Source organism: Somniosus microcephalus, chromosome 27 (assembly GCF_052327205.1).
Source record: "Somniosus microcephalus isolate GS21.2 chromosome 27, FLI_Smic_1.0, whole genome shotgun sequence".
NCBI lineage: Eukaryota > Metazoa > Chordata > Chondrichthyes > Squaliformes > Somniosidae > Somniosus > Somniosus microcephalus.
Window position 1 is genome coordinate 11,869,955 of NC_141013.1, and position 17,207 is coordinate 11,887,161.

The 17,207-nt window shown below is 49.8% G+C and overlaps 1 protein-coding gene across 3 annotated transcripts in view; it reads right to left on the bottom strand.

Moving 5' to 3' along the window:
- Positions 1 to 4,081: 4,081 nt before the first annotated feature.
- rgma (repulsive guidance molecule BMP co-receptor a) overlaps positions 4,082 to 17,207 on the bottom strand; it is a 42,082-nt gene continuing 28,956 nt past the window's right edge. For all 3 annotated transcript variants that reach the window (XM_085968521.1, XM_085968524.1, XM_085968522.1), the window contains one exon: positions 4,082 to 9,496. In XM_085968521.1, the coding sequence (XP_085824647.1) occupies positions 8,798 to 9,496 (699 nt within the window). In that variant the 3' untranslated portion in view covers positions 4,082 to 8,797. The remainder of the gene's footprint in view (positions 9,497 to 17,207) is intronic.

The following is a 17,207-nucleotide window of genomic DNA, read 5'->3' on the forward strand; positions in this document are numbered from 1 at the left end:
CAAAACAACCCCACCCTCGGCACGCCTGACCTCTGAAATTATCGCTCCACCTCTTAACTTCCTTTTCCTCCAAGGTTCTTAAGCATGTCATCGCTTCTCAGCTCCACGCCCATCTCTCCCAAAATTGCCAGTTTGATTCTTCCAGTCCGGCTCTGCCCTTCTCGTGGCACCAGAATGTCCCTAGCCAAAGTCCCTTTGTGCCCGGGATAATGATGCATTGTGTCGTGTCCTCCTTGTCTTCTCTGCAGCATTCAATAAGGCTGACTGTGCCATCCTCCGTCAGTGACTCTCCTCCATCATTCAGCTTGATGAGACTGTCCTTTGCATGGTTCAATTCCTGCCTATCCAAACACTTCCATTGCATCTCTTCCCTCCCCCACACAGTCACCTCCAGGGTCCCCCAAGTATCTGCCAATGGCCCCTTTTTCTTAGCTGCATGCTGCCCCTCAGCAAGCATACGGTCAGCTCCCATGTGTATGCTGATGACGCCCAGCTCTTATCTCTCCGCCACTTTTCCCATTCTCTCAACTACCTCCCTGCTGTCAACTGTTTGTCCAACACTATATCCTGGATTGAATCACAACGAGCTCCATCCCAATATCAGCCATTGTCTTCAACTACCTGCTACTAATACCATATCTCCCAATCACTGTCTCACACAATTAATAATCTTGTTTGATCCCTGAGTTGAGCTATAAACCCCACATCCTATCACCAAGATCACTTGTTTCCACCTGTGCATCATTGCCCGCCTGAACCCCCAAAGCTGCTGGGACTCTTGTAATTGCTTTTGTCACTTCCAGTCTCGACCACGCCAATATTCTCCATCAGTCTCCCATCCCCCACCTTCCATAAACTCCAACTTGTCCTGTGTCTGTAGCCTGCCCTGCTTGCCCATCACTCCTGTCCTTCCTAATTTACATCAACTCCCCATCCTCCGATGATAACATTCACAATCCTTTTTCTCGTCTTGCCCCACCCTGTTTTTTTGAAGCCTCCTCACATCTTACATCCCCACTTGAATACTCTGCTCCTATGACTCAGCCCCCTCCTCCTCCCAGCCCTATTGGTGTGAGGCTTCATCAATGACCTTCCCTCTATCATATGGCCAGAAGTGGGGATGTTCGCTGATGATTGCACAGTGTTCAGTTCCATTCGCAACTCCTCAGATAATGAATCAGTCCATGCCCACATGCAGCAAGACCTGGATGACAGTCAGGTTTGGGCTGACAAGTGGCAAGTAACATTCGCGCCACACAAGTGCCAGGCAGTGACTCTCTCCAACAAGAGTGAGTCTAACCACCTCCCCTTGGCATTCAACAGCATTACCATCGCCAAATCCCCCACCATCAACCAGAAACTTAATTGGACCAGCCATATACTGTGGCAACAAGAGTAGGTCAGAGGCTGGGTATTCTGTGGCAAGTGACTCATCTCCTGACTCCCCAAACCATCTCCACTTGCCTGGATGAGTGCAGCTCCAACAACACTCAAGAAGCTCGACACCATCCAGGACAAAGCAGCCCGCTTGATTGTCAACCCTTCCACCACCTTAAACATTCATTCCCTCCACCACCGGCGTACTGTGGCTGCAGTGTGTACCATCTACAAGATGCACTGCAGCAATTCGCTAAGGCTTCTTCGGCAGCACCTCCCAAACCCGCGACCTCTTCCACCTAGAAGGACAAGGGCAGCAAGCGCATGGGAACACCACCACCTCCAAGTTCCTCTCCAAGTCACACACCACCCTGACTTGGAAGTATATCGCTGATCCTTCATCGTCGCTGGGTCAGAATCCTGGAACTCCCTCCCTAACAGCACTGTGGGAGCACCTTCACCACACGGACTGCAGCGGTTCAAGAAGGCGGCTCACCACCACCTTCTCGAGGGCAATTAGGGATGGGCAATAAACCATGGGCTTGCCAGCGACACCCACAACCTGAGAATGAATTTTTTAAAACTATATAAATGCAAGCCCTTGTCGATCAGGCGAAGCACCAAGTGGAGGCCACAGTGAGGGAGGAACAGGAGATCATTGCCTTTGCCCCACTTCTAACAGCCAATTTCAGGGCAACAGTGGCAGAGTTTGGACGGTCCCAAACCAGTTACTATGACAACACTGCACAAAACTGCTCCAAATTGGCAGTCATTCAGAGTGGCCACAGGTCAGCTGGTGCGGTGCCATGAGGGGAGCTCATCTGAGATTTGAGAAACGTCGTTGGAGCACAGTAGAGAAAACAGTCTCCAGTGATCCAGGGGTCTAGAACGAGGAGATACAAGACTAAATATAGAAGATTTAGGCCAGAGAGCAGAACAAACTTTTTTTTTTTTTTTTTTTTTACAGAGGGTTGTGAGGCATCCAGAGTTAGTGATTGAAGCATGTCAACATTTAACAATTGGTTAGATAGAATCATAGAATGGTTACAGCTCAGAAGGAGGCCATTTGGCCCGTTGAGCCCGTGCCGGCTCTCTGCAAGAGCACCTCAGCTAATCCCACTCCCCCGCCCTTTCCCCATAGCCCTGCAAACTTTTTTCCTTCAGGTACTTATCCAATTCCCTTTTGAAAGCCATGATTGAATCTGCCTCCACCGCCCTCTCAGGCAGTGAATTCCAGATCCTAACCACTCGCTGCGTAAAAAAGTTTTTCCTCATGTCACCTTTGGTTCTTCTGCTAATCACCTTAAATCTGTGTCCTCTGGTTCTCGACCCTTCTGCCAATGGGACCAGTTTCTCTCTATCTACACCCCTCATGATTTTGAACACCTCTATCAAATCTCCTCTCAACCTTCTCTGCTCTAAGGAGAACAACCCCAGCTTCTCCAGTCTATCCACGTAATTGAAGTCCTTCATTTCTGGAACCATTCTTGTAAATCTTTTCTGCACCCTCTCTAAGGCCTTCACATCCTTCCTAAAGTGTGGTGTCCAGAATTGGACACGGTGCTTCAGTTGAGGCCAAACCAGTGTTTTATAAAGGTTCATCATAACTTCCTTGCTTTTGTACTCTATACCTCTATTTATGAAGCCCAGGATCCCACATGCTTTTTTAACCACTTTCTCAACCTGCCTTGTCCCCTTCAATGATTTGTGCACATATACCCCCAGGTCTCTCTGCTCATGCACCCACTTTAGGATTGTACCCTTTAGTTTATATTGCCTCTCCTCGTTCTTCCTACCAAAATGTATCACTTCGCACTTTTCTGCGTTAAATTTCATCTGTCACACACCTGCCCATTCCACCAGCCTGTCTATGTCTTCCTGAAGTCTATCATATCCTCCTCACTGTCCACTATACTTCCAAGTTTTGTGTCATCTGCAAATTTTGAAATTGTGCCCTGTACACCCAAGTCTAAATCATTAATATATATCAAGAAAAGCGGTGGTCCTGGAACGGATCCCAGGGGAACACCACTGTACGTGATTGAATGAAAGGGGAATAAAGCGACATAGGAACAGGGCGGCAGAAGGGATTAGGAGTACTGCTCATGTGGAGGATTAAACACCAATAGACTGGGTGGCTGAACAGCCTGTTTCTGTGTTGTAATTGCTGTGTAATAATCTGCATCTACCTCGTACTGTGCCTAATGGGGCAGTGTAGAGGGAGCTTTATTCTGCATCTAAGCTGTGCTGTACCTGAGCTGAGAATGCTTGATGGGGCAGTGTAGAGGGAGCTTTATTCTGCATCTAAGCTGTGCTGTACCTGAGCTGAGAGTGCTTGATGGGGCAGTGTAGAGGGAGCTTTATTCTGCATCTATGCTGTGCTGTACCTGAGCTAAGAGTGCTTGATGGGGCAGTGTAGAGGGAGCTTTATTCTGCATCTATGCTGTGCTGTATCCTAGCTGAGAGTGCTTGATGGGGCAGTGTAGAGGGAGCTTTATTCTGCATCTATGCTGTGCTGTATCCTAGCTGAGAGTGCTTGATGGGGCAGTGTAGAGGGAGCTTTATTCTGCATCTAAGCTGTGCTGTACCTGAGCTGAGAGTGCTTGATGCCGACACGGAGTACCTGAAATGGAAAGCATTCTCCCCCTCAGTACCAACATCCCTCGCCTTAATGAGCACAAAAACACACACCCAACAAACTGAATTGTTGAAATTCTTAGTCAAAAATTTTACTCGTAGTTTTGTCAATAATAAATAATTTACATTATGTACACGCAGGGGGTCCTGCTGAATTTCTACATACAGAAAGAATGGAGTTGTTCGCTTCTTTTTCCCAAAAAGTATTTTTTTTTCATGGAAACACCAACGATCATGCCACGCGTTCCCCGGGCATTGCGGTGCCCGCATACTACAGTCTCAACGATTCAAACAAAGCAGAACTACAGTCACTGTAAAAATCATCACGTCACAACTGAAATAAAGTGCCATTCCTGTAAATCTCTCTTAAAAGGGGCACCGTCGGCACACGCACGTGTTTGGCAAAGCGAGAGTGTAGGGGTGGGCGGTAAGAGATTTCATCTGGGCTCATCGCGCTGGCATGCTCTGCCTTGGAAACAGAGCAGTGCATGGGTGGGATACAGACCCTCGCTGCTTCGCTCACGGGCGTTAGCACGGCAAAGGTGTTCTCCCGCACGGGTGACACCGACGGGGCCCCTTTAATTTGAAAGAAATCTTAAGGGCCCGCTTTCGCAAATCCTTTTTTTTTTGCCCACATAATGTAACCGAAGCACATTAACAGGTAAACATATCTGCTGGGATTAAAATTTCAGACATTAATATTTAAAGAAATATTACATTACTCCATATGTACAGTCACAAATGTTCACCATGAATCTCCATATATTATATCGACAAATATAAATTACACCCAACCATATACAATGCTGCAGTTACACTGTCGTAGCAACCCCATGCCATGCAGTGACCTCCACACCAAGAGCCCTGATCACACCAGTATATACTGCTGTCCCAGATAAAGTGCCTTCAGGCCGTCAGGGAGCGGGGTGGGGAAGGGGCCATTTTAATTGGTGTCTGCCATTAATTACTGTGTTAAAAAGTTTTATCGGGTGAACCTTGGGGGCCATTCTGCTTTAAGCTTGCGGATGTTCTTCTGTGTCTCACGTTTGTCTCTTTCAGAAGTGGCCTTTAAATTTACGCCTAGCTAAAAAGAGGACACAATTCACTCCCACCTTTTCTAAATTAAAAGCTGCTTCTGCAGTCACGACGGAAGTAACTCGAGTTGGCCTCGGTGCCCTTGGGTCAAGGAAGCAGATGGAAAAAAAACCACGTCAGCCAGAGTTCCTGCTCCTGATCGCCATCTAGGTGACCTGTGCTGGAGCTGTGTGTGCAGGTGCCAGGTGAGTGGGTGGGCGCAGGATTGGGTTAACACAACCTGCCGACACTCACCGTCTAGCCTCACCTTTGAAGTACAACCACTCGGACAAAGTACCAGGGAGCTGTTGGTGCCCGTGGAACCCGTACCCAGAATGTGAAAGTTACAGAAGACAAGAAACGGAAGGTGAACCTTATAACCAAAGGTATTAAGGGACATGGGCCAAAGGCGGGTATGTGGAGTTAGGTCACAGATCAGCTGTGATCTCACTGAATGGCGGAACAAGCTCGAGGGGCTCAATGGCCTCCTCCCGTTCCTATGAAAGGGGGGGGTTTAAACACAGGGTGCGTCAGCGCTCAGTGTCAACTAAAAAACTGTGCACAGGGAGGACAAGGATCCTTTAGCAGTTTCATCATATAATGGTGAGGCCCAGGCTGCAAGGTCTGTTGTAACAGTCAAATTCCTGATTTGATCGCTGGATTTGGCTCCAATTCTACTCGGGTGGCCTTGGGAGAATCTCCCCGCCTGATGAGAGGGTTCACTTGGGGGCGGGGGAGGGTAACGGCCTCGTGGACGTTTCTCGAGCACTGCACCATTCTCTCTAGCCTGTAACAGCAGGGGCAGCGTCGTCATGGCGACAAGTCTTGCCAGACACTGGAGCCTATAAATCAAGGGGGGTGGGGGGGGGTCAATCGCACCTGCCTGCGGTCTTTACCTTCATTTCAATCAAATACTTTTAAAGCAACTATCTACAGGAGTGTCAAATACCAATATTAAGGGGTTACACAGCAGGGAGCCTGCAGGAACTGCCCACTGGAGCCAGTTACCCGCTCTCCCCACCCAGGACATTTAACGATGTTCATAGTGTGACGTTAACTTGCTGCAAACCTTTTAAACAAGTTAACATCGATATTACAGAGTTGTCAAGTGTTCATTTTTTATCTCTCACGATTGTTTGCCATCTTGTCTGTTTGTCTGCTTGAAGCCCAAGTGTTATGTGTCATTCAGTAACCGGGAGCTCAAAACTCACAATAAATAATAAAAACTGTTTTTAAAAAAAAAAAAATGTGAATCTAGTTTTATATAGCTATAAAATCTGTTCCTATCTTAAAACTCATCGCCCTCCCTGGGCCACATGGCCATCTAAGGGTCAGCTCCCAGGGTCACATCCGTCTGGGTTGGGAAGCTGGGCCACAGACCCAGTCTGATCATATCCTGTCCCGATGTCCACGCACGCACACACACACACACACACAGACACACACACAGACAGACAGACAGACACACACACACTTCTTTCCAGCAGGAATCACTCAACAATGAGCAGGAGCAGAACCCCTGGCTGTTTTCACCCCTCCCTCCTCCTTCGTCTGGGGCACGAGGACAATTCTATCAACCCTTCTGCTCAATCAGCTAAGTCAGCACGGACTGAGCATTGAACCTGGGACTCTCCAGCTCGCTAGCGCGACAGGCAGTGCATTTACCAACTGAGCCCTCAAGTCAGGATTTTGACTTGTGACGTTTCAATACTGTGCAAATTTTCCCTTCCTCGCTTCGCCTGTTATATGCAACACGTATCCTTTAACACTTACTCTGTGGCAAACAGAGATCCTTACTGTTTGGCTTCCAGAATTGTGCAGCCCCAGGTAATAAAAGCAACTCGCTAAAGAGGAGCAGCTCTACGTACTGGGGAAGGGCCGGGGGTGGGGGTGAAGGGGCTAAAATAAATCCCGTGTGCCCCACAGTTCAATACAGAGATCTGGTGTGAAATGAAGGCAGGTTCAAATTCAAACATGTTCGTTAAACCCTGGAGGAGTGCCAGTGTAGGTGTAACCACCTCTCCCAGTCCCGTCACCTCAAGAGGCAGCTCCCGATGGACTGATGGCTAAAATAAATGGCTGTTGCCAACAGTTCTTGCTCTCAGTCCGCCATCTTTGCTCTAACCCTGGGCAGCTGGAGCCATCAGTCTGTCAGTAACGTGCTTTTGCCATTGGTGTACAAACCGCCCCTTCCCCGCCCACCTCCACCGTCAGGGAAGATGGCGGCCAGCAGGCCGAAGCCATGTTCGTAGCTTCAGGACAAGGGCGCATGGCCGAGATTAACCAAATCCGCAACGGGTGGGCAAACTAGGCACCAATGCAACGGGTGGGCAGCCTAGGCATCAATGCAATGTGTGGGCAACCTAGGCATCAATGCAATGTGTGGGCAACCTAGGCACCAGTGCAATGGTAGGCAACCTAGGCCTCAATGCAACGTGTGGGTAACCTAGGCACCAGTGCAATGGTAGGCAACCTAGGCATCAATGCAATGGGTGGGCAGCCTAGGCACCAGTGCAGCGGGCACAAGATAAAGGGAGAATTGTGTGAAAGGTCAGACACCGGAAGTCGATTTGAACTACACGACACTGCAGTTAACCAGGGCGATGGAACGCACAGCTCCACAACGCTGCGCTGTGCGTGTGTAACCTGACCACGCCTGCTTTGTAGCAAACATGAAACTGAATGCCAAGCTCCTCCGTTTGGCTTGGTGTGGTACTGAGCCCAACAGATGTGCAAGGCCCCATACTGAGCCAGCTGCTTTCATCCAGGGGTTGACCTCAACACCTCTGGATTTGGGAGGGGGAAAGAAAATCAGCACAGGTTGCCTCCCGCTTGCTGTCCAGCGAGTCCTGGAAGGTGATTGTGTGGACACTGGCTGAAGCCAGTGTGAAGCCAGACTGCTGTGATGCCCCCCCACGTGTAAAGAGCCTGCCAACATTCACTATCTAGTCTCACAGACAAAGTATGGCCACTCGCTCGGTGCCTGTGCAGCCGTATCCCACGAGGAGGGCATAATCTGGGGGGCGGGAAAGAATCAAGTGCCAGTAGGATTGACACCTGCCGATGTACATATTGTGAAACTAGACGGATTCGGTGCAGCCAGTCTGCGCGAAACTGAAACTCCGCGGCCTTTAGCGGGTTGAGTATACCGTCAGTCAAAGGGCCTGCCTTTTGCCCGTTCTTTTCTCGCAGGATGAGCCACCAGAGGGAGTTGGTGTTCCATCACCGCCTCGCCAGCAACATCTAGTGGCAGAGACTGAGTAAAGTGCAAAAAGGGGATCTGATTCTGCGCCCTCACACTTGGCTTCCCTTTCTGTTCCGCCAGAATTAAAAAAAAAGGGGGATTTAAATCCTGACAAGTGACAACAAGAGTCAGGAATGGGAGCTCTCGTTTCTGGGGGTGGGGGGGGAACAGTAACGGCCTCGCACGCCCCTGGTTTACACTGACTTTGCATACGGTTGCTAGCTCCGCGCAGTGCGCCTAATGCACTACAAACTGTCACGAACACGTAACCACGACCATTAATGGGATGTCACCGTTGACGACGGGTATCCGTCTAACACCAGACAGCGCGAGTGGAGAAATGTGGGCGAGAAATAATTTACGCACGAGCACGGACAAGGTACGAGCTAGGTAGTTACCCCGGTCTCTTAGACCGAAAACAGGACCGACCAAAATAAGCTGCTTCAAAACGTCCCACAAACATGGCTATAGATGCGTCAGGTAGCACCACACCCAGCAGATAAGCATTAAGTGTTTGATGGCAAGAGCCTGGAGGCTGGGCCGCCCAGGGGCAGAGTTCCCTACTGGGGGATCAGCTGTCCTCTGATAAATATGAAACTTGTCTTTGTTCGAGTGCAAGTTCTTGACGTCCTCGAAGGCGTAATAAGCCGCCAGCGTGAAGTTTACGTCCCCGGTGGTCAAGAGGTCGAAGACGCACGATCGGAAGTATAGGTCGTCCACCGGCAGCTTCTCCTTGCACTTGGCGGTCGCGGTTTCGTGCGTGAAGGTCCCGTGGGGGGCTCTGCCCCGCGACGAGGAGCGGCCGCCCCCCGCCTGCGCGATCAGCGGCAGCTGCCAGTCCATCCGCTCGTCGGTGGGGCAGCCCCTCAGGCACAGCTGGAGGCCCTGGTTGTCCTCGAAGGAGTTCATGACCTCCTCCGGCATGCGTACCGCAAAGGTCAGGTAGCGGCCCACCTGCCGCACCACGATGGTGGTCCCGATGTACTTGGCCTGGATCTCGATGTGCTGCCCGGCCACTTTCTCCGTCACCTTCAGGCTGTTCGCCCCGTGCTTGTCCCCCCCGTTTCTCGAGCCGTCGATAAAGGCGGCTGGGAGGTTGCCCGTCTCTGCTTGGTAGACCTTCTGATCAACACATTCCTGGAAGTTCTTGAAGATGACCGTAAGCTGGAGAGAGAGGAAGACAGTGATCAGTGCCTCATTCAACTTAACACCGCAACACTCCAGGAAGCTCTTCTATTGACAAGTTGTGAGCTCAGATCCCACCACAACAAGTTGTGAATTGAATTCAACAAATCTGGCCCCATTAAAATGACCAGGAAAGCTGCTGGGCTGTTGTGAAAACCCAACTGGTTCACTAATGTCCTTCAGAAAACTTGCCCTCCCTGTGCAGTCTCTAGTCCATGTGACTCTAGTCCACAGTACATGCTTGACGTGAAATGCCTGATGAAGTTGTACAAACAATAACTTGAAGAAGACCCACTGCCACCAGCTTCTCAGGACAACGAGGGCGGAACAATGAACATCAGCATCGCGCACATCCCGAGAATGCGCAAAAAAGAAGCAATCATCTTATGATTGGCACTTCCCTTGGTTCCTGCTGCTGACAGATTCTTACCTCCAAACTCCCAAAGAGCTGATTTAAACTTTGGAGCAATTTGTAGGGCTAAGGGGGAAAGAGCAGGGGGGAGTGGGACTAATTGGAGAGCTCTTTCAAAGAGCCGGCACAGGCACGATGGGCCAAATGGCCTCCTTCTGTGCTGTATGGTTCCGTGAATTAAGCTTATAACCTTTAATGTTTTGTAATACACTTAATCCATCCTATCAAACTACTTGCAGCACTGCCACCACCAGTGACAGATCTGTAACCACCAGGACTTCATTCTAGAGGTAACTAAGTTGATAAACGGGGTTGGGTACTGCTCTCGATGAGAAGACTAACGGTACGAGCAATGTTTACACTGGAAGAAAGGCAGCTTGGCGGTGACCTTGTGAAGGGGATAAATAAACAGGATCCCAGAATGATATTTAATATGAAAACAAGCTCCAGGGTCAAGGGGACATGGGTTTGTGGATGAGGTGGGGAAAGCAAAGAAACAACTAAAATAGAACTTCTCCAAGTTGTAAACATGTGAAGGAGGCGGCCCAGGGGCCCAGAAAGGCAGTGAAAGCAGAGGAGTTCATCAAATTTAATAAGAAGTTTGACAGAAGAGCTATTAAAGGATATCAGAAGTAAAGTAGGGAAAGGCATTGGTGACCTGTGAGACTGGCCGATGGATGGAGATGGTTGTTTCTGATGTCCTATGTTCCTAAGGAAATTAGGAGGTACGGTGGGCGAGGGGTCAGTTTTAGTGTACCTCGTGGAGAGTCATGGTCATGGAGTTGGCCTGACTGCCTTAGGGAGTCGGGGAGGAATGTGACAGAATCCTAGAATGACACAGCACCGAAGGAGACCATTCAGCCCATCGTGCCTGTGCCGGCTCTTTGGTAGAGCTATCCAATTAATCCCACTCACCCGCTCTTCTCCCATAGCCCTGTAAATGTTTTCCCTACAAGTATTTATTCCCTTTTGAAAGTTACTATTGAATCTGCTTCTACCGCCCTTTCAGGCAGCGCGTTCCGGATCATAAGAAATCACTGTGAAAAAAATGTTCCCTCTGGTTCGTTTGCCAATCACCTTCAGCTTACCGACCCTCCTGCCACTGGAAGTAGTTTCTCCTTATTTACTCTATCAATTTCCCAGAGTTTTTTTCCTAAAATTGTGTTTTCTTTTGCCTCCTTGAGGAGTTAGCATTTCCAGGGGTGGGAGGATGGTACAGGATGCTGCACTGTCTAATGGTCAGGCTGAGATTAATGGGCCTGGTGGCCTTTTCCCACCTTTAGTATTGTATTGTTCATATTTGTCCAGGAGTGGAGTTTGGTTTCCCAGAACCCAAAGGGGAAAGTAAATCTAGGTTTGGGTAGTGACTTTGATTTGTTGAGGGCCCTGTCTCCAGGCAGTCCCGTGTTCACAGTTTAATACAAAGCAATTCCTCCCGTTTGTCTTGTTCCCTCTCGTCCAAATCTCAGAGCTGGGGCTGCGAATTCACGAGTGAACACCCAAGAGTAGCGTGCCTCCTGAAGGCCACAGGTTCTGTGAAAGATGGCCGACAGGTGCCGGGAAAGATTGCCGACAGGTGTCGGGAAAGATTGCCGACAGGTGTCGGGAAAGATGGCCGACAGGTGTCGGGAAAGATGGCCGAAAGGTGTCGGGAAAGATGGCCGACAGGTGTCGGGAAAGATGGCCGACAGGTGTCGGGAAAGATGACCGACAGGTGCCGGGAAAGATGGCCGACAGGTGTTGGGAAAGATGACCGACAGGTGTTGGGAAAGATGACCGACAGGTGCTGGGAAAGATGGCCGACAGGTGTTGGGAAAGATTGCCGACAGGTGCTGGGAAAGATTGCCGACAGGTGTTGGGAAAGATGGCCGACAGGTGTTGGGAAAGATTGCCGACAGGTGTTGGGAAAGATTGCCGACAGGTGTTGGGAAAGATTGCCGACAGGTGCTGGGAAAGATTGCCGACAGGTGTCGGGAAAGATGGCCGACAGGTGTCGGGAAAGATGGCCGACAGGTGTCGGGAAAGATGGCCGACAGGTGTCGGGAAAGATGGCCGACAGGTGTCGGGAAAGATGGCCGACAGGTGCCGGGAAAGATGGCCGACAGGTGCCGGGAAAGATGGCCGACAGGTGCCGGGAAAGATGGCCGACAGGTGCCGGGAAAGATTGCCGACAGGTGTCGGGAAAGATTGCCGACAGGTGTCGGGAAAGATGGCCGACAGGTGTCGGGAAAGATGGCCGAAAGGTGTCGGGAAAGATGGCCGACAGGTGTCGGGAAAGATGGCCGACAGGTGTCGGGAAAGATGACCGACAGGTGCCGGGAAAGATGGCCGACAGGTGTTGGGAAAGATGACCGACAGGTGTCGGGAAAGATGACCGACAGGTGCTGGGAAAGATGGCCGACAGGTGTTGGGAAAGATTGCCGACAGGTGCTGGGAAAGATTGCCGACAGGTGTTGGGAAAGATGGCCGACAGGTGTTGGGAAAGATTGCCGACAGGTGTTGGGAAAGATTGCCGACAGGTGTTGGGAAAGATTGCCGACAGGTGCTGGGAAAGATTGCCGACAGGTGCTGGGAAAGATGGCCGACAGGTGCTGGGAAAGATTGCCGACAGGTGTTGGGAAAGATGGCCGACAGGTGTTGGGAAAGATTGCCGACAGGTGTTGGGAAAGATTGCCGACAGGTGTTGGGAAAGATTGCCGACAGGTGCTGGGAAAGATAGCCGACAGGTGCTGGGAAAGATGGCCATAAGGTGCTGGGAAAGATGGCGGACAGGTGTTGGGAAAGATGGCCAACAGGTGTTGGGAAAGATTGCCGACAGGTGTTGGGAAAGATTGCCGACAGGTGCTGGGAAAGATGGCCGACAGGTGCTGGGAAAGATGGCCGACAGGTGCTGGGAAAGATGGCCGACAGGTGTTGAGAAAGATGGCCGACAGGTGCTAGAAAAGATGGCCGACAGGTGCTGGGAAAGATTGCCGACAGGTGTTGGGAAAGATTGCCGACAGGTGTTGAGAAAGATGGCTGACAGGTGCTGGAAAAGATGGCCGACAGGTGCTGGGAAAGATTGCTGACAGGTGTTGAGAAAGATGGCCGACAGGTACTGGGAAAGTTGGCTGACAAGTGCTGGGAAAGATAGCCGACAAGTAGGCCCCAAACTGTACTATGGGTGGGGGAAGGAAGGCAGTAGTTTTTATTTGTCTCAGTGTCAGCTGTGGCTCAGTGGGTTGCACACTCGTCTCTGAGTCAGAACGGTTGTGGGTTCAAGTACCCACTCTAGAGACTTGAGCATAAAAATCTAGGCTGACACTCCCAGTGCCAGTACCAAGGGAGCACTGCACTGTCAGAGGTGCCTTCTTTCGGATGTGACGTTAAACTGAAGCCCCGTCTGCTCTCTCAGGCGTATGTAAAAGATCCCATGGCACTATTTCAAAGAAGAGATGGGGAGTTATCCCCGGTGTCCTGGCTGATATTTATCCCTCAATCAACATTACAAAAACAGATTATCTGGTCAGTATCACATTGCTGTTTGTGGGAGCTTGCTGTGGGCAAATTGGCTGCCGTGATCCCTAAATTACAACAGTTGTGTGTCAATCTGGAGGAGTCGCTCACAAGCTGGAAGCGATAAAGGGACCGGACACACAAAAAAAATTAGAGGGAACTTTGGTCACAAGCTGCTGGAGCGGAGCCTTGCTCTAAATAGAAGCTGAGTTCAGCAGTATAATGGTCATTTTAGAAAAATTTAAAAAGCCACTGACTCTAAAAAAACAATTATATTTGTGAAACTGGTAAGAATTCTCATTTTGGAATTACCAGGACTGGGAGAAAAGAAATCTTTCAACCTCTGCACCTTTTCCAGAAATGTTATTAAATCTTAATTTTTTTAACTTCTATTTTGTCTCCCAGGATTATTACTCTCAGGATTTAGGCTAAGACAGAATATACTGTGGTCCATAGCCAGTTGCCGCACAAAGTTTAAGATCGAGCACTAAAGTGAACTTAGGGTTTAATCACTAGTCCGACCACTAGGTGGCAGCATTGCCTAACTGGTTCGCGCATTGCATTTTTTTTGAGAAAAGGGGGCTGAGGTCCCAGAGAGCAGGACACTGTTAGATTGGAGAAAGTCAACAACAACAACTTGTATTTATATAGCGCCTTTCACGTAGTAAAACGTCCCAAGGCGCTTCACAGGAGTATTGTAAGACAAAGAATTTGACACCGAGCCATATAAGGAGAAATTAGGGCAAGTGACCAAAGGCTTGGTCAAAGAGGTAGGTTTTAAGGAGCATCTTAAAGGAGGAGCGAGAGGTAGCGAGGCGGAGAGGTTTAGGGAGGGAATTCCAGAGCTTAGGGCCCAGGCAACAGAAGGCAAGGCCACCAATGGTTGAGCTATTATAATCAGGGATGCTCAAGAGGGCAGAATTAGAGGAGCGCAGATATCTCGGGGGGGGGGGGGGGGGGGTTTGTGGGGCTCAAGGAGATTACAGAGATAGGGAGGGGCGAGTCCATGGAGGGATTTGAAAACAAGGATGAGAATTTTGAAATCGAGGCGCTGCTTAACCGGGAGCCAATGTAGGTCAGCGAGCACAGGGGAGATGGGCGAACGGGACTTGGTGCGAGTTAGGAAACGGGCAGCCGAGTTTTGGATGACCTCAAGTTTACGTAGGGTAGAATATGGGAGGCCAGCCAGGAGTGCGTTGAAATAGTCAAGTCTAGAGGTAACAAAGGCATGGATGAGGGTTTCAGCAGCGGATGAGCTGAGGCAGGGCAGAGACGGGCGATAAAGGAAAGTAGTGATTAAATGAAGCAAAGCTTGGGTTGTCAAAGCCTGTCAAAGGTAGGATGATAGGGGGGATTGGGAACTATGCAGTTATTAAAGTCCAAGAAGAGAATTGGCCGGTAGAGTTTCCGCAGAGGTTCTGCTGATCTTCTGCCGTAGCTTCGGTGGAGGAAATCCATCGTGAACCGTCATTTGTGCAAAATTACGAACAGGAGATCGGAAATTCTACCCCACGTTAAAATAGGAAAGAGAGCAACGAGTCTTGATTTCAATACAGTGATGATGCAGGAGAGAGGAACAGCGAGCAAGACAGTGGATAGGAAAACACAGAAAAGACTTGCATTTCTATAGCGCCTTTCACAACCTCAGGACGTCCCAAAGTGCTTTACAGCTAATGAAGTACTTTTGAAGTGTAGTCACTGTTGTAATGTGGGAAACACGGCAGCCAATTTGTGCACAGCAAGCTCCCACAAACAGCAATGTGATAATGACCAGATCATCTGTTTTAGATGTTGATTGAGGGATAAATATTAGCCCAGGACACCGGGGATAACTCCCCCTGTTCTTCTTTGAAATAGTGCCATGGGATCTTTTACATCCACCTGAGAGCGCAGACGGGGCCTCGGTTTAACGTCTCATCCAAAAGACAACACCTCCGACAGTGCAGCACTCGCACTGGGAGTGTCAGCCTAGATTTTTGTGCTCAAGTCTCTGGAGTGGGACTTGAACCCAATGGTTCTGACTCAGAGGCGAGAGTGCTGCCCACTGAGCCACAGCTGACAGAAGGAATTCTATTGGGAGGCTGGACTATCCCAGAATCCACAGCAGCGCGTGTGACAGGAAAGTTCTGAGACTCCAGAGGAATCAACAAATTAAAGTCAAGAAAGGTTGCGACAGAGGGCGAGAGAGATGGTGCTTGGGTTTGGATCCAGCCTGAAGACATTCTCTGTATTGAGACAGGGCTTCCAGTGGTTACAGGGCTTCCAGTGGTTACAGGGCTTCCAGTGGTTACAGGGCTTCCAGTGGTTACAGGGCTTCCAGTGGTTACAGGTCCAAAGGGTTCAGGCAACATTCACCCAGGATCCAAAGCAGATCCTAGTGGAGGGCCGCGATGAGTGAACTGGAGCCCCATCTATGAGGGTAACAAGGAGGGGCAATGAGGTCAAAGCGCTGGAAGTCACACTGGGACGCCACCTGTTGCTCACACATCACTTGATAAACAACAGCATTTCTGGGAGGCCATTCTTTTAGAACAGGGGATCGAAATAACATTGTCAATCATGCTGCACCCTCCTCCTTTGGGGAAAATATTGTAGTTTGCTCTATTGCAGGGTGACATGAATCAGTCATTCATGACTTATGAAATAATACTGAGCGGCCTGCAGGTGGCGCTATCCGGGGAGAGTATAAATACTCGGGCACGGGCCCAGCTTGCGCAGGACATTCTCAACAGGAACTAGTGAAGGACACAACTAGACCTCCATGTTGTAAAATAGTTGATTAAAGCTTTAACGCTTAGACCAAGTGCCTAGTAGTTTTCTTACGTCACAGGGGATGACCTACATTGTGTAGAAGTAAGCACTGTATAGACGTTGTGGTCATAATAAGGCCCAGGGGCCATTTTGTAACCATCCACCCCCTTCCCTCAACCGGCAGCCTTCACCTGCCTTGCTGCTCCACGTAGCTTCGGACTTGGTTGTGAAAGCACGCCAGGGCCGGGACCCTGGGAATCACTGCCGTCCCCTCTCCTCCAGCGGAGAGACAGAAGGAATTCTACTGGGAGGCAGGACTTTCCCAGAATCCACAGCCCTAAACAGGAAGCTCGCCATTTGGGTCCCATCATTCCAGAGTGCAGCATTCCCGAGAGTGGCCCCCTGACAACAAGAATCAGTGAGCTTGAGTAACTCTGCTGTTCAGCCTCATTAGGTGGATGAAAGCTCTTTGCTTCCTCCCCAGTCCTCCACCTCAATGCCCTGCAGTTAAGTTACTAACAAAGTCTCTTAGGAACATAGGAACAGGAGGAGGCCATTCAGCCCCTCGAGCCTGATCCGCCATTCAATGAGATCAGGGCTGATCTGTGACCTAACTCCAAATACCCAAAACCCTTAATATCCTTGCCTAACAAAAATCCATCAATCTCAGTTTTTAAAGTTTCAACTGATCCCCCCAGCATCAACTGCTTTTTGGGGAGAGAGTTCCAGATTTCCACCACCCTTTGTGTGAAGAAGTGCTTCCTGACATCACCCCTGAACGGCCTGGCTCTAATTTTAAGGTTATGCCCCCTTGTTCTGGACTCCCCCCCCCCCCCCCACCAGGGGAAATAGTATCTCTCTGTCTACCCGATCAAATCCTTTAATCATCTTGAACACCTCAATTAAATCATTCCTTAATCTTCTCTACTCGCAGGAATACCTAGTCTGTGCAACCAGTCTTTGTAATTTAAACCTTTTAGCCCCTTAACCTTTTTGTGCCTGTCAGATTGTTAAGACGTTCACTCAGCTGCA